The 22934-nt window shown below is 42.6% G+C and overlaps 1 protein-coding gene across 1 annotated transcript; it reads right to left on the minus strand.

Annotated features, from left to right (window-relative positions):
• Positions 1-1160: 1160 nt before the first annotated feature.
• Positions 1161-21333, minus strand: LOC311496808 (uncharacterized protein). The gene is made up of 9 exons (XM_084556796.1): positions 21011-21333; positions 20134-20188; positions 16766-16842; positions 16110-16244; positions 15700-15849; positions 14759-14813; positions 14089-14266; positions 2865-2935; positions 1161-2509 (listed from the first exon to the last, which is right to left on the minus strand). The coding sequence occupies exons 1-9, from the start codon at positions 21295-21297 to the stop codon at positions 1775-1777; spliced, it is 1743 nt and encodes a 580-aa protein (XP_084412922.1). The 5' UTR covers positions 21298-21333; the 3' UTR covers positions 1161-1774.
• Positions 21334-22934: the final 1601 nt, after the last annotated feature.

The following is a 22934-nucleotide window of genomic DNA, read 5'->3' on the forward strand; positions in this document are numbered from 1 at the left end:
AGATAAGACAGAAGTGATGGCGGCTCCAGAAATAGCATCTCAAGGATCACCACCTCAACCATTCGGGCCTTATGACTCACCCGCACTCCCGCCTCCTCTGCTTTTCAGTGTGTCTTTTGCTCTCTGCTCTCCCCTTCTCCCTCACCCTCCCTCTCAACCATGCTCTCCGTCTCTCGTGGGATGGTGACTCACAAACACGCCGGCTGCATGAATCCCAGTTTGAACAGCTGCCGCGATGAGAGGGCTCTGAGGCCATCACAGACACAGAATTAGATCACAGTTTACATTATGGCTTCCTGCCGGTGGGAGGCAGTTTCTTGTGGCTCTCTACAGCCTTGTTTCAGTGACGCAAAGAAATGAGTGAATGAAACAGAGGAGACTACTGTCTTAACCAGAACTGTTTTGTCTGGTAAGCAGCTCAGCACAGATGCACACTGAGGCTGGCTTAGTTTGGTTCATACATTTGTAGGGCTAGTTTGCTATGCATTCTGGGCAATGTTCTCCAACTTCTAGTCAGTTAGTGTCACTACATTACCATGGAAACACAAGTATTAGTTATTTTAGTAAGCCTGAGGGTAGAGTGGCTTACATGTTTTGTTTTAAAGTGAGGCAGTTTGAATTCTGATTGATTTAACTGTCTAACATGCATCAGGCCAATCCCCCAAAACACAAGTCCAGGACCAGGACCAGGACCAGGTCCAGGACCAGGAGACTTTGTCGCAAAGCATTTGGTACCGGATTGTTATACGATTCTGCAAATCCCTTCAATGATAAAACAAATATATATGGGAACAGTGAGCAGATTGCTTCCATTTCTAACGTCATATTGTGTTGTTTTTTCTTTTTGCAATAATCAAAACGTATATGAAGCTAATCTGAAAATTGAAATATCAGACTAATCAAGGGGCAAATCTGAGACTGGTCTAATAGTCTAACTAAAGGTTGCTCCATCTCACTACATCATTCTCACACTTGACAAATTCGATCTGAGGTGCCAGGGTTACAGAGAAGGAGAAAGGAGACGGCTGTCGTTTTTATTCTCTTTAACTTTTATTTTCTGCTCAGATATATAAATAAACCAATATCCATTGGACACAGTGGCTACATTAAGACAGACTAGGATATGGGATAGCTTTAAAAGTTCGACTTTCAAACTGTATTCACTATATAATTTAGCTTATCATTCGGACACATACAGTGTTACACATACATTAGCTTATTATACTCACTTAAAAAGTCCATTTGGACCAGCTGCTTTGGGAAGTACCCAAACACACCAGACATACAAAACCGCCTTTTAAAAACTAGCTGCTAGCATAATCATACCTGTTGGAAATAAATATAAGGTTCTCAATTCAAACATTTAATTTCTAAGTTAAGTCTTAATTTCCCAGCATCCCCCACGACAGTGCTAACAGACAGTGTAAACTGAAACAATAACGCAACCCAGAGGGGACAGTGTGTCTTAATGCAAGATCCGTATACATCTCTATAGCTTGTATGTTTTCAGTCAAACATGATAGTTGTGAATAACTCTTTGTTGAATGCATACCTGAAATCTTTTAGCAGCCAGCCATTCAAAGCTTTTATTACTCGCTCAGCATTGTAAAACTGCTTCCCTTTCAATCCAGCTACACAACCATCCATTAATATATCTCTGACTGCAGTTTAGTCCCTCTTTGATTTCTGGGAATTCACTGCCATCTTCATTATTATTTTTCTTACCACTTTCAGTATTGCCCATTCAACAACTTTGACATTTTCTCTGTCTTTCCTAGTCTTTCTGCTTGTTGTCTTGATTCTTTTTATCACCATCTTCCCCTTTCTCTCCATCTGCTGTTGCATCTTCGCCATCGGCTGAATTTATCTCCCCCAGCTCTGCTTCACTTTCCACCCCATCATCTTCTCCACTGACCTCTCCGTTCACCTCCCTCTCTCCTTCTCCCGACTCTTTGGTATCTCCCTCTTTTGATTCGCCAACGCCTTTCTCTTGGTTACTGTTGCTACTGCTACTTCTGCTGTTATCGTTCTCCTTTGTCTCGTTATCTGCCCGAGCCTTCCCCGGGTCACTGCCGTTTTCTGTCCCTTCCTGTTCCTCCCCTGTGTCTAGATCATTACAGTGGTCCTCGCTCTTATCACCGTTAGTACTGCTGGATCCCTGCTCCTCACTCTTAACCTGCTCCTTGCTCCCCTCCGTGACCTCTTCCTTCACCTCCTCCACCTTCTCCTCATTCCCCGTTGCTGCCTCTCCTTCTTCTCCATCATTTTTGTCATCACTTCCCTTCTCATCCCCTTCTCCTTCTTCTCCATCATTTTTGTCATCACTTCCCTTCTCCTCCCCTTCTTCTCCTCCTCCTTCTTTTGCCCCATTCGCCTCCGGGATTTCCTTTTTGTCATCCGCGCTGGCCGAAGCGTCTTCTTGTGTGGGGTTTTCGGCGACGGCCTCCTCTTTCTCTTCTGCCTTTTCACCGTTCTCCTCGGCGGCGTTTGCAACATCAGTGTCAAGTTTCTGTAATGCAGCAATACCACAGAAACAATTTATACCTCTAAATATTTTAACAGGCACACAGTGCAATTGGATTGTTTACAACGACTCTAGCTGTGTCCTATAGTATAACAGGGTATCAAGCCATAAATAAAAATGTATACGTTAATAACTATCACATAGCTCTACAACAGCATGACATTGAATAGCGAATACAAATCAAACAAATTCACAACAACATGCATGATTTCTCTTTACTGAGGTACGCAAGCACGAATGACATGTCAAACTTAACGAGAGGTCACATCATAAAGTATGTACATTTCTTTACAGTGAAGCCAATGTTGGCCCTATTATGGACAGCGCTGCATGTTTATACCTCTACAGATTGCTGGTCTTGGGGGGGGTTGCCTTCAGTGCTTCCATCATCCGCCTTTGGTCCCGGGTCATCTGGAAATAGAGGGATATCCTAAGTGAGACCAACATTGCTGAAAGGTGGCCATTTCTTCTACACACAGCGCATTTGGCGTGTGATATCCCACATATAGAAAGCCACGTGATCCATTCTAATGTGTGATACTGGGTCCTGAATGGGCCTGCAGGGGCCAGTGTAAGAGACAGTGAAGGTAAACAATGACTGTCGTGACAATTATTGTATTTCACAAAGGTGTAAGTACACGTGTCTGGGCCAAATCAGAGGAAAATGTGGAGAGAAAGGCAATAAATTCATGTGCATGACAAGTGAGGATCAGTTATGACACTTACACTGATTGCAAACAGCATTCATTTGTATTTCAAACACAGGAATATAATGTCAGCTCACCCCTTTATGCGCTCACGGCTCAGCTCAAATGTCCCAGTCATAGCGAATTAATTTCAAAAATCCATAAAATGTGTCCCATAAACAAGGAAGCTGTTATTCATCCTACGGTGAGAGACTTGTTGAAATTACACAGCTCCTATTCAGCAGCTGCGTGTTGTCAGGCTTGAGCAAACACGGCACAAGAGTGACACCTGGCGGCGAAGAGGGGAAAAGCCAGCGACTACTTGAGTAAACAACTTCCCCCACAGACAATGGGAGCAGAGAGCCAGTAAAAAAATTTTTTAGAGATCTGCATGTCACAATGGATCACTGTCATCTTCATCAGCATCATTGTTCTTAAAATTGCAACTGCAGTAATGATCCTAATCATAACCACAGGTGTGATAAGGTAGATGTGGTTGCTTTTAGGTAATGCTGCGCATCCCCGTTCAAAAACACAAGCTAGTCCTATCAGATATGTTTAAATGTTGTTCGTCCTGTAGCACAATGCGCAGGACAAACTGAGTGGAGCGACAAGAGGTGGCAGACTGGTGTAAATGCCCCAAATGAATATCCAAAAGATTAGTTGTATTTGAAAGGAAATATCTCCCGGTGTCCTCCAGAGGAAGGAACACCTGTCATCATTTACCAGCTAAACAACCGTATAGTGATAGTCCTGGTATTCAGTGACGACATCATTCTGCAACTCAGTGCCAGCTACACACTCATTTCTATTGAAGCAATCAGCTCAGCAAGGTTGTTAGAGTGCAAAATGAATATGTGGCTTTTGAGTTTTGCTTTTTTTTTTTCTCTTATGTGAGCATGTGCATCAAAAGCCTTGGAGTAATTAACCCTAAACATCATAAGAGGAATACAACTATACGCTCTGATAAACAACATAATTACGCACTTGTTTTGAAACGCTGAATGAGACTGAAATTTCCAATCAGAAATAAGCAGCGAAGGAGTGCAATAAAAATAAATTATAAAAAGAAAAAAAAAAAAACAGAACAGTGTAATTAATGCCTTTAATATTAGTTTCCCTTTCTGCACGTACCGGTTAAAGAAGAAAAATGACTCGGGTAGAGATTAGAAGAGTTTATGGAGACATTTAATGCATTTCAAATGCAAAACTGATTGAAGTTTAGCCATGGTGGGAGATGAAACGTTATGGTAATAATAACGGACCTCTTTAAGAATATTTTATGGAAATCAGCCGCATTCATTAACGGCGAGGGCCGAACCTTTGAGCGTAAGCAGCGGATGAGCTGCTATGACTCTAAACATCTTAACGTGATTTGAGGATGAGGCACAGGCTCATGAAAATGCTAAATCAGATTTAAGACAATATTTAGAATCCCCCCTTCTTCTTCTTGTTCTTCATTAAATCCAGTAGATTTGGGTTCTGGCAGAGCAGATTGGTTGGACTGTAATTGTGCGTGGAAGTGAGTGTGAACTGGGAGTGTGACTTTGTTTTTCCTTCATTATCAGGCAAACACACACACACATACATTCCTTCCAACACTACTGGAACAAACATAGACAGAAGTAAAGCTACCTCATCTATCAGTATGAGGTAAAACAAGGATGCAACTGTAAGTGGGTATAATTACTCATATAAATGGCTCTTGCTGCCATTATCAGGCAAGGTAACGTTATATATGACTGTTGCTCTGGAGAAATGTAATAAAACACAACTGAAGATGAAGTGATAGCCTAGATAGAGAATCTTCCACTGCTACACACACACAATTGTGCTCAGACGAACCCAGAACATGAACTACTTTATCAAGAACTTTAACATTAAACTTTTATTAGTATTGTTATTATTCAAGACCCACCACAGAGTAGACAAGCAGGTGTATCTCTTTACTTCTGCTACCGGATGTGAGGGATTGCTGCAATCTTCTCCTGTTTACAGAAGTGGTCGCTATGAGTGTAAGCCTCGCGGGGAGCTGAATAAAGAATGTGAACGAAACCTTTTTTTTTTTTAGCTGGACATCGTTGTAATAACAGAGCCACACTCTTAATATCGTGTTTAAAAGCGCGTTTCCACTCCTACAGGAAGCAATTTTGAGCTAAAGAGCATACAGTACAATCAGGTTCTTGACTCCACGGGGCATATGTGGCAGAGCAGCGGAAGAAAACTTCTTTTTTTTTTTTTTCCATTGCAAATGGAACCACAAATGGGTTTATTGAGCGTGTCTGAGTGTGAAGCCTCTATACTGCTGTTTTCAATGTGTGGCGAGTCTTCTAGTTTCTCTGAAAGGTGAAAAATCGTGTCCTAGGATCAGAAGTGCTTCTGAGAAAAAGCTGCTGTTAGACACAAGTTAGTGAGAGATTTCAACAAAGAAAGCGTGCTGATAAACAGAACCAGACACTAGAGTATAATGAATACAGCTGATATTTACCCCCTGAATTGCTATGAGTTTGCCAACGCATTCCTTGAAAGAAAGACGTACTGAAAAGAAATCAAACCTCTACCACTACTCACGCACAAGCTGACAACTGCTTCATAGCACACTGGACAGATCCTGAATGCTTATGAGAACACAATATAAAAGAGCAGAATGCAGAGGTTGCAATCCTAACTAAATACAAATCACTGCTTTACAGTGTGGTATGCATATAAACCAAAGCATTAAAAATAATGTTGACACGGCCTCCTCAAGCCAGCTCCACTTTCACTGGATTAGCTCAGTGTTATTAAATCAACACGCGCATCTTGAAATACTACTTAATGCACCTAAATCACCCCACACAACACTCCTTGTATATCACCGTTCAGCAGGGCAAATTGCTTATTTACACCCAGATGATTTAATCCACTCAGCACATGCGCTGAGTTACAGTGCGGTGTAAAACAACATTGGTTGTAACTCTGAATGGTAATTACGAAATGTTGCCACTCAGCAAGTGTGCTCCAGTCGCCGGCCGGGGTCCTGTTAAAACATTTAATGGCTGCGTTGGCCAGCTGAAACGAGACGAGAGTTTCATCGAGGCCCGGTTGGTGTTGAGCTTACGGCGACGTGACACAGAGAAAAAAAAAAATAAATCCAGCAGCTTGGTTTAAAATATGAAAATCTGATGAGTGGGCAGTTCTTTCTCCATCGCTCATGGTGAGATCTTGGGCTAGGATGATGACCCACCGCACAACACAACCTGACAAGATATTATGTTGGAAAATGAAACGATCAGCCATAACATTATGACCATCATTTGAATAACCATTTGAATAACCAGTTGGACCTGCCAAAGCACCTACGATGCAATGGAAGAATGGAATGAATTTCTTTTCCATCATACGGACGGCTGAGGGCCTATGCGAAATGTACGGACACCAGGATGTAAGGAACACCCCCTTGCTGTCGTCATGGGGTTGTGCTTTTTGTGCAAGATTATTCAGGTGGTGGTACGTATCAAAGTAACATCCATGGGACTCGGGTTTCCCAAAAGAACCATACATCATGATGAGATCATCGATGTAATTGATTTAACAGGTCGGTGGTTTTAATGTCGTGTCTGATCAGTCTGCACATAAATGATGTAAAAACAAAAATGGCTAAAATCATAATTGTGATTTAAAGTGGCGTTGCAATGTCACATTAAATCAAAATAATACTTTTCCTGCTAGTAGAACTCAGGTCTATGTTTAATAGTGAAAGTAAAAACATTTCCACACGTACAATGTGAAGGGAACTCAAGGGATCTGGACTGAACAGCTGTGTAGCCTTAAGAAAACCACTAATCAGTGAGGCTAACTGGAATAAAAGGCTTCAATTTGCTATGGAGCATAAAGATTGGACTCTGAGCAATGGAAGAAGGTCATGTGGTCTGATGAGTCCAGATTTACCCTGTTCCAGAGTGATGGGGGCATCAGGGTAAGAAGAGAGGCAGATGAAGTGATGCACCCATCATGCCTAGTGTCTACTGTACAAGCCTGTGAGGGCAGAGCTATGATCTGGGGTTGCTGCAGTTGCTCAGGTCTAGGTTCAGCAACATTATGTGCCCAAAGAATGAGGTCAGCTGACTACCTGAATATACTGAATGACCAGGTTATTCCATCAATGGATTTTTTCTTCCCTGATGGCACGGGCATATTCCAAGATGACAATGCCAGGATTCATCAGGCTCAAATTGTGAAATTGTGGTTCAGGGAGGATGTGGAAGGATGTAGGATGTGCTGGAGAAGGCTTTGCTCAGTGGTCAGACTCTCCCATCATCAATACAAGATCTTGGTGAAAAATGAATGCAACACTGGATGGAAATAAATCTTGTGACTTTGCAGAAGCTTATTAAAAGAATGACACAGCGAATGTGTGCTGTAACCAAAATTAAAGGCGGTCCAACAAAATATTAAAGTGTGTGCCAGGCAGTGTAGTTCAACATGCATTCATTTTGTGAAGCTGTCTACATGGGCAAAAAATTAACTCAAGACCGCTCGCTGTTTGAAATTAAATCATATGCCACCTTAATTATCAATGGCAGGGCCTCTCCAAATCAAGTGTGCACACAAAGCGCAGTTCAGTTGCCATAAAGAGTCCTCCTTTACCTGGAGAAAAGGCTTAATTTAATTGCAGATGCTATTCAAAGACGATCCACCTGTTTCGGAGATTAACTTGTCTTGACTTTTCTTGGCCTCTGCTCCTACAACATTGACCTTTAGGTTTTAAAAAATAACAAGAAAGTCCCACAGCTTTATGAGAGTTTAAATGAATGGAGAATTAATACTCTAAAAACAGATGACATCTCTGCCTCGACATTCATTATATAAAGCATTTCAATCATTATAAAGCAATATCCTCCTTTTTTTGCCAAGATGAATCTGAATGAATGAACATTTCCACTCGTGTAAAAAAAAAAAAAACTCCCCACGTCTCCAGCAGCGCGCGGCTCCGGGTTGGCTCTGACATAAATCAAAGGAAAGCTCTGCTTAACAATGTTGGAGTCAGACAGGCAGAGTAATATTTATAAAGGTCATGGCTTCAGTTAAATTTTTAAATAATTCACGGACCTTGTTCTCTCTCTTTCAATCTCCGCACCGTTGCCTGGAATGCTACCATCCGGTGTCTTCATTAGAGGACGGTTTTACTGTGAATGGCTTCGGTCTAATCATTTCGGAGCTGCTGAAATTGGATTTTTCTTTTCTCCTTTTCTTTTTTTTTTCCCCTCAAAAGAAACAAAAATGACAGCATGCTATTTCACTCGAAAAAAAAAAATCTTAATAACCGGTAACCGCTGAATATGGTTAGGTATTTAATTATTAAAACAAAGAAGCACCTGATTGAGCGGGTCCTGCATACAGTCTTCACCGCAGTGCCCCCTTTGCTGCAGGTTGTCGCCTCTCTCTCTCTTGCCTCATTACTTCCTGTCTATCCTAGCTAATCTAACAGAGGCACAGAATACTTTTGTCTTCAGTCAAGTTCAAGTGAATTCAAGTTCAATTAGGCTTTCTCTGAAACAGTTCATCTTCTCATCTAAAACACTTCACCGTGTTGCATTCACTCTCTCTTGACCTTCCGAAGTCAATCATGAGGACTGGAACTGGCTAAAGACAGAGCTAAACAGCGCTCGACTATGTTCCCCGTCACAAGTGACAGTGACAAACACGCAGAGTCGTACTCTGGCAACACAGCAACTTCAGATTCCCTCCTAAGCCCGGATCTAACACATGGCGTAAACTTCAAACATCCACAAATGCCGCGTATTTACTCTTGCCATTTAGGCTGCATGTCAAAGCTGTTTGAGGGGTTTTCGGGTTGATGCCGAGGCTCCTATCAGAGCCACTCACATGTGCGTGCTCAAAAAAAAATAAAAAAGCAGACCTGATTACAAGTGACAGACGTGAAGTAAATTTGTGTCATTGAACGTGTCACACACTACCCTAACCCTATACTTTGTATGTCACAGCCTGCACTGTTGTATGTCACAGCTGAAACACTTGTTAGCAGATTAATGTGGCAGATTAGTGCAGCAACCCAGCACTTTAATCCAGTAATCCTGCATCAAAGGGTCATGAAGAACCTGTTTTTTTTAGTTTTTTTATCTGCTGCAGTGAAAAGAGTCAGATTGCAGGTCTGAGAGACAAGGATGCCCATATTGTCTCAAATGGGACGTATGAGCGTGTGTACAAATGCACATACTGTAACAGGTAAATTCATTAAACACACTTTCTAAGATCTTTGGAAAGTTTTCCATTAAGTGCTCATCCCTCATCCGTCGCTGCTGAGCCCCCATTCCTTGACACAGGCACACGATTTAAGACACACGAGCCCCTTTGTGCGCGCATCTCCTGCCACCCAACGCTGTTTTGAACCCTGTTTCACTCTGACAGGCATTATAGATACATACGCTAACGGGGCTAATTCCCCCGAGGCAGAATCACATTTTATGACACCAGAGGCGAAGGCTGATCTGGCTGGATGGGCTCATGCAAATGCACAGGCACGCATAAACACACGCACACATACGTGCAGCCGTCTTTATTTCACTCACATTCAACGTGCAAATAATGCAAGGAATGTTTTCATTTAGATTTTTTTTTTTTTATTGCTTTTTTTTTAAGTCCCTTCAAGGAAAGTCGTGGGAGTGAAAATAATGTGCATCCTTTATGTAGCTCAAATTGAACGGGCTCCTGCTGCATTCAAAGATATAGAAGAGCACAGTAAAAGGAGGCGGCGGCGGGCTTTTCAGAGGGTGAGGTTTTGTGTGAAGTGGGTGCCCTTGAGGTTTCAATTCGAGTTTGTGACAGGGTTACCTGGATTGTCTGGAACTCGGCATCTCCGGACTTTACTTATGTATAATAGGAGACGGCGTTTTCATAGAGTGAGACTGCGCTTCGCGGTTCTGAAATATGTTGTAGCGGGGTTGTTTCGTTTTTTTTTAAGGTTGTAATTTTAGTTGCAATTGTTGCATTCCGGGCTGCACTGAATCTGCAGTTTCCTGTAGCGTGAACGCAAAGCAAGCTTGACGAAAACACTGTTTATCATTACAACTGTACATCGTAATTTGTGTTCTGGTGATCTCACGGTCCGCATATAAGATAGATTTCGTGATGTTATCTTGGAAAAGCCTGACTCTGCCTAAATCCTGGCTAATTCAAACAAGGGGGGCGGCAGACACCTAGGCAGACGAATAGCAACATGTGAGTCCATCCAACTGTCACTCAATGTGGCAACTCCCTTAAATATGCATATCTTTAAACTTAAATTCAACGGCTGACTTGGAAAAAATAAAATAAAATAAGTTAGCTTAGACAAAGGCTGTAAACGTGTGTATTTCTGCTGTAAAGTTAAACATTTTAACATGGCGGTCTAGCATTGATGATTCGGTTTTGGAGGCACCCTCAAGCGGCCTTTCAAGGAACTGCATGTCGGCATAATTATTATTTTTTTTTCTTTTAACCCACACAGGTTCCTGAAAGGATTTTTCTCGAAACATCTACCAAAATAAGAGCAAAACCACTCCACAAAGTACAAACTACCTAAAGTTATTCAACACAACATAATGAATCTAACTTGTCACGACCCACCCCTGGTTTTAATTAGCATGCCCCCCACCCCCCGGTTAACACATGCAGGAAGCGTGCACGAGGCATGTAATAGTTGAGATAATCAGCAGGCCCACCTTCTCTAGCTCTTTCCTCTCTCTCTCCTCTTGTGCATACCTTTCTGTCAGTCCTTCCGTCTTGAAGTACAAGGCTCTTTTGTTGATTTCCAGAGCAGCAATTTGGCCCCAGCAAGGGGCACAGGCAAGTAAAAATCTGCTTTGATGACTCTAAATGGAGAGATTATCCAAATGAAAGGCAATTATCCAAAAACCCACCCATCCCTCTAGCCTTCAGTATCTCTCTCTGCCGTTTTTTTATTTTTTTTTCCCTTTCCATCCAGTGCTCATGCTCCATCATCTCGGGCTATTCATTACATTCACTATTTGATTCCACCTGTGTTCCTTCTCCTTCCCCTCTCCCTCCTCGTAATGTTCGCTCCCCTTCATCAGCTCAACCTTTTGTTCCCCCTTCTTTAACCTTCGCTTTTATCTTTCCTTTTTCTTTACATCCCGTCCCCTATTACCTGCCCAAACACATCCCTTTCTCATCCTCTTTTATTCTCCTCCCTTTCCTCACTCCTGCTGCGTTCACTTCTTCGCTCCTCTTTTCTCGAGGGAGCCATTACCAGAATTGGTCACTAAGGCCCTTTAAGAAAGAGAACAGTGATAAACATCCTCTTTCTATTTTGAGGTTAGCAACAACTGCTAATTGCCGCTATGCAAACTGAGCATGTGTGTGCGGCTGGAACGCAAAAGCTAACGCCGGGCAAACTGTTTTAAGTTTAAAAGAGCTACCAAAACATAGAACTATATCAGGTGAAGCATAAGACAAGACATTGCATCTTGTTGGTTAATTCTTTTAAGGCAGATGTCTTTGTTATAGCGAGTTCAAATTCATTCCATGACCTTTGCTGCATGAGTTGTCGCACCTCCCCTCCCTTGTCTTTGCTGTCACTCACCACTGTGTTCCCTCTAATGAAGCAGAAAAACAGACTTTACAATACACCAGACAGAAAGTGCTGGAGTTATTCTCAGTCTGGCTCCCAGCAGCTGATAGGCAGTGAATAATGGAGACCGGCGTACCGACAAATACACACACACACACACACACTCACACAACGAGACACGCACGAACCAACCTCGCTGTCACAACAGAGTCAGAACGGAACAGAGGGAGAGTCTCAAGTTACGGGGTCACTTTTGTCTTTTTCCTTCCCTCTATCACCTGCTTGCTTTCTTGCCTCAGAGCCCTCCGGTCCGTTGCGCCTCTCCAACTGTGCCGCCCCCCCCCATCTATCCCCTCACAGATGCATTTATAATGACACGACTCCTTAATATTAATCTTTCGTTGTTGTTCCAATGTTCCAGCAGATAAGACGTGTGGGTTTCACACTGTGCTCTTTCCACAGCCTCTGCCAGTCAGACAACTTTTTGGCCGTGCTCCTCTTGTTTACCTTATACCCAACCAGGTCAGGATTTCCCATAGGAAAAATAACACCAAAAACACTTCTGCGCTGCAGTGAATCAGCATATGAAAGCGATACGTACATGGTGTTCCAACTGAGAAGCTAAATATCACTACAACTTAGCTGGTCTACAGGTGCTAATGGGTACAGAGCTAATTTGTTTTCGGTGAGCCAGTGGGTAGCTATAATAGCTTCGGTTTGCTTTTGAGAAGCCAAATGGACAAATAACATTTTAGCATCTATTTGGTGCGGGGAAAGGCAATGAACAAAATGAACAAAAATAGTAAAGATGCATTTGGGAAAGCTCAACGTACACTCAGTTCAGCACCACGGACAGAGATAGACTAACTGCCATACAGAGACTGCATTACGTGCGCCATGCCTCGCCGCAAAACTAAACAAATAAGCAAAACACTGAGGCAGCGTTCGGATGAGATTTTACAGGTCAAACAGTGAAGAGCGCACGAGAGAGTGATATGCTCTCAAAGCCATTCAAACAACCTTGTCTTGTGCCCGGTCTTATTTTCTGAGCTGTCTTTCCCTTAATTTAATTTTTGGTCAATGTCACCCAAGGGGACCAATAATACAACATGGTTTTCTGTGCCGGTAATACGGCATGCCACACAATCTGATTCAGAGGATTTTGAGGGTGACATTACAAATACAAAATTGCAGACACACACAGGCACACACACAGACACGTTCCTCAGTCCTCTCTTTTGATGCAAAATGCCAGCTCCCCTGAACCGCAGACACAAATTCTCCACGCTGCTTTGGGCTTCTGCTGCCAACCCTCCTGCCGGAGGACCAAACAGGCAACATCTATCAGGAGCCACAAGATGACGTAATGCGGTTCACACAGCAGACGGAGCTTTACAATCACGGGGTCGCCAGCAGTCTGCAGAGGACATACATCCCTTTTATTGTGTAAATTCAGAAACATTATAAAGAATGTTTCCAATTTCTTAACACAATCATGGAAAAGAGCTGTTTGTGTCCCAGAGCCACAAGAGGTCTCATAGTTGAGAAGAACGCCATCGAGGCGGCAAGTAAAGATAATAACAAACTAATCACAAGCCAAGGAGGTGACGTAATGTGTTTCCTGTAATAACGGCCAATGTCATCATGCTAGACCTACTTTCAATATTTCATGCGACACGTTTTGCAGAGCAACAGTGCCACTATGTGGGGATTCAAGAAGGCAGCAGTTTACGTAAGGTTTCAAAGTCAAAGCATGACATCATACTGTGTGTATCTTATATAAGAGAGGAACATTCAAAGAGGCCTGTTTGTTTGAGGTATGTTGGGAATTATTGTATGGCATTGTGAACATTTGCTGAAAAGTCTCTATAAGGAAGGAATTTCCACTGAAAACTTATTCAGTTTCAAGAATATATAAACTCCCACACACACTTGCACACGTGAGTATAGCACACCCAGGCAAACGCTGAACCTGGGGATGATAAAGGCTGGAGCCACAAGAGCATAAACAACCTATTTTCAAAAATGTGACATCGCATCGGGTTGTTTTACTGGGGTCACAGCAAAATGTTGCAAGAAATGATTGTTTTGACTATTGCCAATTATAATTCCATCATTAATATTTACCTTCAATGCAACATTTTTGGATATATTAAAGGCTTTCAGATTAATTGCATGAAACGATACGAGCATAGGATATAAGGTATGTATCACTTCTGTGTTTTTCTTCGTCGTAATGTTCGGCTAATCTCTCAAACAATAGATTCAAAAGAATCTATTGTTTTTTTTTTTTTTTTCAGCGTTACCGTTCAAGCTTTGTCCGCTCCTCCTCTTCCTGAGTGAGAGGAGTCTGGCCTGAGAGATCTCTCTCACGATGGACGACAGGTGCTCCTTGCTGTTGCTGTTGCCGTTGCCGTTATGGCTCAAAGGAGAGGCCTTGGACTCCCCGTCTCCGCTGTTGCTGCAACGAACGATGGACTTGCTCTGCCGGAAACGTTAAGAGCGATTTAGGAACTTGTGAAACTCAAGAGCAATAACAACAGCATGCAGTGTAGAAATATAAAACAGATGGTACAAAAATATTAAGGACATCTTCCTGTTGAGCTGAAGCCACTTTTTCTTTCCATCTTTGCAGCTTCTGTTTACCTGCTTGGAATTTTGTTCTCATAGTTCTCATAGTTTTACCAAAGATGTAAGACTGCTGGAGCCTTACAAATATATAAGACAGATACTAAATTTAATCCACCTTTAAAATTTAAGACTGACTGCTGTTTTTTTTGTCCTCCTAACCATCCTCGTAAAACTGAAAAGCAACAAAAGTATGCAGGAAACCAAACACCTTCTCCCGCCACTTGTTAAGGAATGTTGGGATGGAGATTATTTTGCAAGTTGAAGTTCTTATCCCCAATTGTGGGAATGCAAAACGTTGGCTAAAATATTAACACACACACAAAAAAAGGTACATGCAATTCTTACGTTTCCACTTTGCTTTGAGAATCTGTAGATAGGCGGAAGAGAGTAAGCTTTCATTCTGTAAACAAAATAGACAAAAAAAAATACTTATTGACACCTGAGTCATAAACAAAGACATATATCTGTCATGATAAAACACTGTACTGTTTTACGGCCAGTAATGTGTATCAGGCTTGACTTGCAATTTCGCTCAAAAAAAAAACAAAAAAAAACGTTTTTTGAGATGTTTTGTGTTGTATCTGCATGTAAACTGACTAATATGACACATTCCTAATTTCAGAATCCCCATTGTTTTTTGTTTTGTCTCCACAGAGTGTAAAAATCATTTAAACATATAACAGAACACTTTCGTTCACACGTGGCCCACTTTTGAAAATAATATTCAGAGCCAAGGGGACGTGCATGGATCTTTCAGGAGACTTGAAAAAAGATTTTAGCCCTAAAGGAGTAATTAGTTGCCACACTGGAACAGAGACAAACACAAACTGAATGGTTTCCAGGAACAGTCCCTGGTAGCCATAGCATTCAATTTTCCACAACTGTTCATGAAGGACTCCGTGCATACTGGTGGATACCACAAATGTTGATGCTGTCCGTGTCAGAATAAATGAAACGGCTCGAAGGGTTTAGTATGTGAAGACGTGCAGGTACAAACTACAGCTAGCTTCATGTAGGTTCTGCTCACATATGAGATAACAAAGAAAACTTTCTGTGTTATAAGGGCAGCAAGTAACGTGTAGTAGAAGAAAAAGCAAAAAAATCCGTCAAAATCAGTGATCATCATTTGAAAGATTTATAAAATGTGACCTCTGGTAGTGAAATTCAACCGAATCTGTCATTAAGGAAAATCACAACTGAATGCAAACTGACAGATTAACTCTCAAGCTGTCTGTCTTCAGAAAACATGTGGCTTTAGTGTATTTTCTAAAGTGCACAGGACCTACCCTTTGGCCCTCCTTGTTCCCTTGAGTTTGGTGAAGAGCACATCGCTGTAGGGAAGCTTCTTAAACTTTTCTCTTCCCACGGCCACATAAAGCTGACCGATCTCCAGCTGGTTTCCGTCAGTCACCTGCTGGCCTTCACAGGTGTAGAGACTAGAACACACAAGGTTTCCACCGGTTTATGGTTTCCATCATGTGCACACACTATGCTCTTGTGCCATACTGCAAGAAATATAAAACATCTAGCAGTTCAGTTGGAAAACAAAAATCATTTCTTTTTCATTCAAGCAGACCGAATGACATCATCTGTAATAATGGAAGAACAGATTTTTCGTATCAACAGAAATTATATCATGAAGTGTGGAAACAAATCTGTGTGCGCCTTTTGTGCAGCCTTTTCTAAAGAGCGGTACCTCCGCACGCCACCCAAGACTCTCAAACCCATCTTCTCTGTGATCATTTCCAGGATTCTGTCAAACTGGTCCAGCATCCTCTGGTGGATCAGCAGCCTCATTGCAGGGTCCAAGACGTCGCCATTGGCTACCACACTAAGTAAAGAAAATGCACGTGGTTGAGGTAAACACTCAGCCGGAACATTACTTTTTTTTTGGGAGCTATGGCATTGTGACGACCTTCAGTAAAATGTCAGTGTATATGTCATACTCAAATGAAGGGATAAAATAAAACTACACGGTGGAGAATTTGTCTCCCTCTTCTGGCAAGAACACTGATTGTGACATACACTGATCAGGCATAACATTAAGACCATCTTCCTAATACTATGTAAGTCTCTTTCATATCTGAAGAATCAAGGACCTGTTTGGACATTTCCTAGATTCAGTTTTATTCACCCTAACCGTCAGAGACAGTGAATTCATAGAACCTCAGTTATAATTTTGATGAAGGATTACTTTAATAAACTCAGCCATATTCCTAGTTGCTATAGGCTACGCCATCTCAGTATTTTAATTTTGAAAAGTTTTAAGTTTTAAGACATGTTCTCAAGCCAGAATCAGTGCTGTAGGTCAGGATTGTGACAAAACAGTTTAAGCTATTAGGATATTCTTACAATATTGTGCACGGCTCCTTGATGGGCTTCAGAAACCGAGCCGAGACGACGATTCTGTTCTGCGGCAGAGGTTTGGCCTGAAAAAGAGCGACAAGGCACGGACAAAATGTCAAACATATAGTTGCTGAAAGAGCTTTAGAAATTACCTGACACACAAATGTCATACATCCAGCATTGCTAATCAAGCTAAGCATATATAAATATATGAAGTCCCGGCTCATTTATGTGTTACGATAACAGGGAACCCACTCTGAAAGCTTGTTAAGAGATCACCGTGTCAACTTGGGATTTAAGGACAGCGGGAGGTTTAGAACAACAGACCTGAACAAACTTGAGGGACCTTTGCTTCGGGGACAAATGCCAGCCCTAGAGTCAGTATTGATAAGCCAGTTGATGAAGACATGTACGTTAACTTTAGATCCTAAATATAGTTCACGTGAAAAACAGCCTGCACAGTTAATAATGTACAACTTGAAGTGCCTAGAGAACCAGAGCCACCAGTGGCAGCAGTTTCATTTAGCGCAATGAGCTAATTGAGAACAATAATTTCAGTTTTATCAGTTTTTGTCACACTTACCGTAGCCCAAGGCACAAAAAAGTTGGATAACATCAAATGATATTACCCCTAAAGGGACAAAAGGGCTTTGTTCACGCTGAAATAATGTGCGTCTGATCTCTCTGACAGCGCAAGAATGAGGCCATTGTGATCCTGCGAGGTTGTAAAGAGTGAGCTCCACAGGTCACGTCCCATAACACCTGTAACCCACTGTGACTCTAAGGCCAGGATTTGACTCCTATGAGAGCATGAGATATGGGAGGAGGCATATTTAAAGTCTTCTGGGGTCTGAGAGCACAGCCTGGCAACTGAAGGGCTTCAACAACAATACGGAGTCGGGCCTGCCCAGAGGTGTACCAGTAACAGGGACAGAGGCCATGTACGCGTAGAAAAACTTCTACAAACCACCATGGAGAGACTCTACTAAGTTTCAGCCTCTTGTATCGGCTGCAAAGCTTTTAATTGCATGTATAATCTCATAAAGCTGGTCAGACATCCTGCTGCTTGTCAACTTGCTGTAACCATAGGCCTTGAATTCAATTCAATTCATTGTACAGTGTGCAAAAAGTCCCCTCAGCTTTGTTTTAGAATCATTGTGCACATTTCACTTGGCAACAACCAAGCCAAGGAAAACACCTTGCACTTTTGATGCAGCTCAGACCCACGCCCTTCCATCTGGTGTGCACATGACGGGTGCAGCTGAACTGATAAGTCAGGTCTCATTTACGATTTGGTGTGAAACAGTGGTGGAAATCACAACGGTCAATCTTCACCTCCACTTCAGTCTCCACTGAATTAGTATTTTAACATCGCTGTTTTCTCAAACCAGCTGATCTGAGCGCTGCCCAAAGTGGGAGAGTCTCGAGTGCACGAAGACGGAGCACGCTGCAATCAGGACGGGAAATTAGAACAATCTCTTATCGGTCGTCATAAGCCATATACATCTAAGGTAGTAACCTTAAAACTTCACTGGCCTGCCCTGTAATGCCTCAAAATTAGCGAGGATAAATAAATAAGCATGGCAACCACGCAGCCAGCTAAGAGTTCTCATCATTAATTGAGCCAATCAGGCAGGTTTGAGTGCGTTAGCCAGGGTGAAGCAGAGTCCTTGTAAACTAAATTGGCTCTTTCCTTTTTTTACGCTCACCAGGCAATAACAAGCCCTTAAGCCTGTCTGTGATGAATAAGGCTCTTGCTAGCGGGTGATAAGACAAAATCAAGAACACACTCATTTTGTACATGCTACAGTGGAGAGAGACAAGGGGCACTTAGTCAGTGTCTGTAAAGCTCTAGTCACGGGCAAAAATTAAAACACACAAAAGATTGTCTGCATGCTGTATAAAGAACCGTGATTTATTTATTTATTTTTGACGGATCGTTTCCATAAAAGCAAGGACGGAGTTGTTAAGGTTAGTGGCATTGGAATAAATGCTATTATAAAGAAACAGCAGGTCGTTGTCGTCGTGTGGAAAGAGGACCTGCTGTTGACTTTCAAAATAGATGAGCCTGACTTTAAGCTGTTCTTGCTTTGGCTGTGACTTCATAGCTCTGGTGATTAAAGATGCATTGAAAGGAGGGATGATTATGATCCATAAATCAATAATGCATGGCCACTGAGACAACAACAAAGTGTTTCTTCACCGAGAACAATACTGGAGTAATGCTAAACATAACACCTCGCTTAAAGGAGATCTTTATAAAATCTACACCGTGGGCGTTCCCAAATCCTCATGTATCTTGCATTTCGAGGCAGTTTCAAATGTTGAAAACTTGGATGGAGCAAAGGTTTTGTAGTGGAAACCGCGCTTCTAAAACATATCAGGTGAAAGGTTTTATTAAGTTCTCAGTCGACAGTAAAGAAGCAATTTAAAGATTTGGTTTAGGATGAATTATTGGACACTTTACCATATGGTTCCCTTCTCAACTGACTGTGATTACATTAATTTTATTTATTTTTGTAATTCTTAGCAAGGACCCGTGTCTCTTCATTTTGTCTGAAGAGGCAACAACTAGGCTGACTTTATTTGTGCTGTGCTCATACTACTAGCGCACTGTAAATAAGGTGTGACTTGTGGTGATTCTCACCGTTAAAAACCGAAGGGGTAGTAAAACCTGAGGACCTTCTCGGGTAAAGGCATGTGAGGACGCACCACACCTCCCGAGCCCGTCTAGATTATTGACAGTGTGAATTATGTAAACCGCTGCCATCTCCTCTGATGCTTTTAATATCATGCCGGCGATCAAGTTACCCGGGATTCCCAGATAACGGCCGTTAACCTCGGCCGTCACGGCAGCTTGTTTGCACTGGATGGATTCACACACTGTTTGCCATGCTGCGCCACAAAACCACAACTGATGCTCTACGATTACCACTACAGCGGGGAAGGACAAGGTGGCTGGACTCGTTTGAGGCTCCTTGAAGTTATTTCACAGCTCACCCAAGCGGCTTCTTCAGTTCTTCAGACAGTTAGATGAGTTCTTCTTGAGTTCTGAAGAACTGGAGAAGCCATGAGTGAAATAGTCCAGTTGAGCTGTCTTACATCGGTGTACATAGTGTTAATCGTAGTGCAGTAGTTGTGGTTTTGCATTGCAGCATAGCAAACAGTGTGTGGATCCATCCAGTGCAAACAAACTGCCATGACGATAGAGGGTGACGGCTGTCAGAAAACAAGTCTAGCTGGCTTGTTTAAAATATATTGTACAATGAGCCTTTTTAACAGACATGTAATCGAGCAGTACTATTAGTAATTTTACCACATTCAACAGAAACTTGCCTTTTCTTACATGTTTGCTGATAAAACTGCTGCCTTACCTGCATTGGAAGTGTCTGCATCATTTTCTTCTTTCTGGAGCCAATCTGTTGATAACTACAGACAAAGCACAAAGTGAAGTAAGCCCGAGTTAATCACATACATCACTAATACTGCAGCTCACAAATGAATACTATGTTCTATACGTTTGGGGAGGGAATGTGCACCCCAAAACTTGCAACTTTAAAGCAGGAGTTACCATTATTCTGGGTCTTTATTGTTGCTACTTGTGCTAACTAGCTCTTATTTATATAAAACATATGCATTGCAAGAAAAAGGGGGCGGCAGGTAAATGTGTGGTGTGCAGGGAGACAACAGTGATGAGTTTAAATCCAGCAGCAGAGGGCTCTCACATTTTCACTGTAGGCACACAGGAGCACGGAGACAAACTTGACGGATGCAGAATACACCCACCACTGTATTCTATGAATAACCGGCTGCACAAATCTCATTATCTGCTGTATAAGCCCTCTTATTTTTAGGGCGGTCTACTCACAGCACTGATCTCGTTTGCCTCGTGCTGTGACTCAGCGCTGGTGCATAAGCTGTTTGAGCCACATAAACTTTAAAACCATGACTCAGTGAACAGGCACGATGCTGAGTGCTTAATTTCATGTACTGTATGCAACAAATGTCAGGCTGGTCACACTGGCTGGGAAACAACCCAGAAAACATCCAGTAGATTAACACAGATTTGAGCTACCCACAGTTAACAGTATTTACTAGTCATCAGCAGCTGTCCACAGCTTACTGCTGTTCCAGGTCAGTTGCATGCAAGTAATAAACTTATAAATACGCATATTCTTTAAGATAGTTAATTGTGAGGAAACCATTTGAATGCAGGCTAGATTGTTTGCCCAAACTTTAGATAAGTCTTACTCCAGCCTTTTGAACTTCTCCTTCCCAGCAGCGACGTACTGCTCCCCGCTCTGCAGGCTCTCCAAGCTGTCCACCTTATGGCCTCCTCTCGGCGTGTAGATGTTTCTCACCGCTCCAAATGGGGCTTGTATCCCTCCGGTCACCTCTCTCAGCAAAGTCTCGAAGGTGCACACCCTCTTTTGGTTTATCACTATCCGGCGAGCCTCGTAGTATGGATCACCATTGCGGTACATGAAAATGTTCTTCACTACTGGCTGCGAAAGAAAGTTGGGCTTCTCCGAGCTCATGTTGGCGCGTAAAAGCAGCCCGCCTGGCGCACGGCTGGGAGGTGTTTCTTACAGTAAACTCAAAACAGGTCGAACGCAACTGCGAGTCAAGCGCGCACAAACCATGATAACTTGCTTAGAGTTGCTCCATCCTGTTCAAACGTAAAAAGCTAAGGAGCGACACAGATCTTCGGACTGCAGTTTGGATAGATACGCATCCAGGTCAAAAGGCTACTCACAAGAAAGAGGTTACTGATTAAAAATACAAGCACATGCATGGACCCTCTGATGTGTCCCACCGCTATAAATGTCATCTACCTACAGGTTCTGCAGAATCTGTTTGCGCGAAAAAGAAAACGGTGCGGAGTAATCGTCACAGCATGTGCACCGCTACGCCGCAGGTGATGCTAAAAGCCAACTGGCTCTGTGTAGTTTCCCCACTATGCAGGCTGGGTATCATGGGAGCTCATCTGTTGGGATGTATCTATGGGAACAAGCCGCTGTTCTCTGCCGATTACGAGGGACCTCGCACAGCCGTAGTCATCAGGCAGTCAAACATTAACTGATGAGAAAGAAAGATAGACTTGCTTAATAAAATACACATCCTCGGTGTTTAAAGCGCAACGTTGCCACTGAGAGGTCTGTGATCGGAGAGGGGGAAAAAAATAGACAATTTCTAAGACTTGGACGGTGCAGAGGTCTCCCACAGTCAGAGTGAGGCAGTTAATTGGGCATCAAGAGACCAAGTGGAAACCCGGGTTGCCGGTGATATCCTCAAAGTGGGACAAAAAACATGTTTGTTTTGTGAACTATAATTGTGTTGCACAACAACAGGGAGAGCTGTACTCAATGTCCTTTAGTTGATTATTGTCAAGTGGCACGTTTCCTACAGAGGCTGCCAGAAGTCAGAGGAATTCACTAAGTATGAACGCCCTGGTTAAGTATTTTTAATCCAAATGCCTGTGCGTACATGCATGTGGGTACATATTTTCCATACCGTCAAACTGGACTTATATATTTGCTCGTTTGTTTACACTGTAAGTTGTGGCCAGAAGATTAATCATCACCAAAACCTATGCGTAATTCCTTCCCTCCTCCTTCCCCTTCTTGTTGTCATGACCTCCTTCATCAGCAATCAGAGGCAATAATTGCGCCAATGGGCGTGCAATTATTTGGTGGGGTTGCTAACAAAAATTACTGAGGGCCAAAAGCCCCAAAGGAGCTTCAACAAAATATAAAAGAAGCTGCAGAATATATTTTGTGTACAAGATATAAAGTACATCCCACTCTAGTTGTTGCAACCGACACCTCCCCCTCCAGAGACCCCATTCAGTCTTCTAGGCTACTCTCTTTTAAAGCCACGTGATGGAGACATAGCATAGGCTCATGTACTAGTAGATATCCTACCAGTGAGGCTACCATACAACATCATGTATACACCGATCAGCCGCAACATTAAAACCACTGAGGAGAAGTAAATGACATTGACCATCTTGTGACAATCCAGTGTTCTGCTGGGAAACGTTTGGACCTGGCATTTGTGTTGATGTTACTTAGACATGTACCACCCACCTAGACCAGACCAGACAAGGCACCCCTACCCCATAGCAATGACACTCCTTGATGGCAGCAGCCATTTCAAGCGGGGTGCAGCATGA

Source organism: Chelon labrosus (genome assembly GCF_963514085.1).
Source record: "Chelon labrosus genome assembly, chromosome: 12".
NCBI lineage: Eukaryota > Metazoa > Chordata > Actinopteri > Mugiliformes > Mugilidae > Chelon > Chelon labrosus.

Excerpts from the sequence above, each read along its gene's own strand:
- LOC311496808 (XM_084556796.1), bottom strand. The coding sequence starts at position 21,297 with ATGAGCTCGGAGAAGCCCAACTTTCTTTCGCAGCCAGTAGTGAAGAAC. Across the intron at positions 16,843-20,133 it reads TGCAGACACTTCCAATGCAG|GCCAAACCTCTGCCGCAGAA; the intron begins GTAAGGCAGCAG and ends GCTCTTTTTCAG. Across the intron at positions 14,814-15,699 it reads GGAACAAGGAGGGCCAAAGG|AATGAAAGCTTACTCTCTTC; the intron begins GTAGGTCCTGTG and ends TTTTGTTTACAG.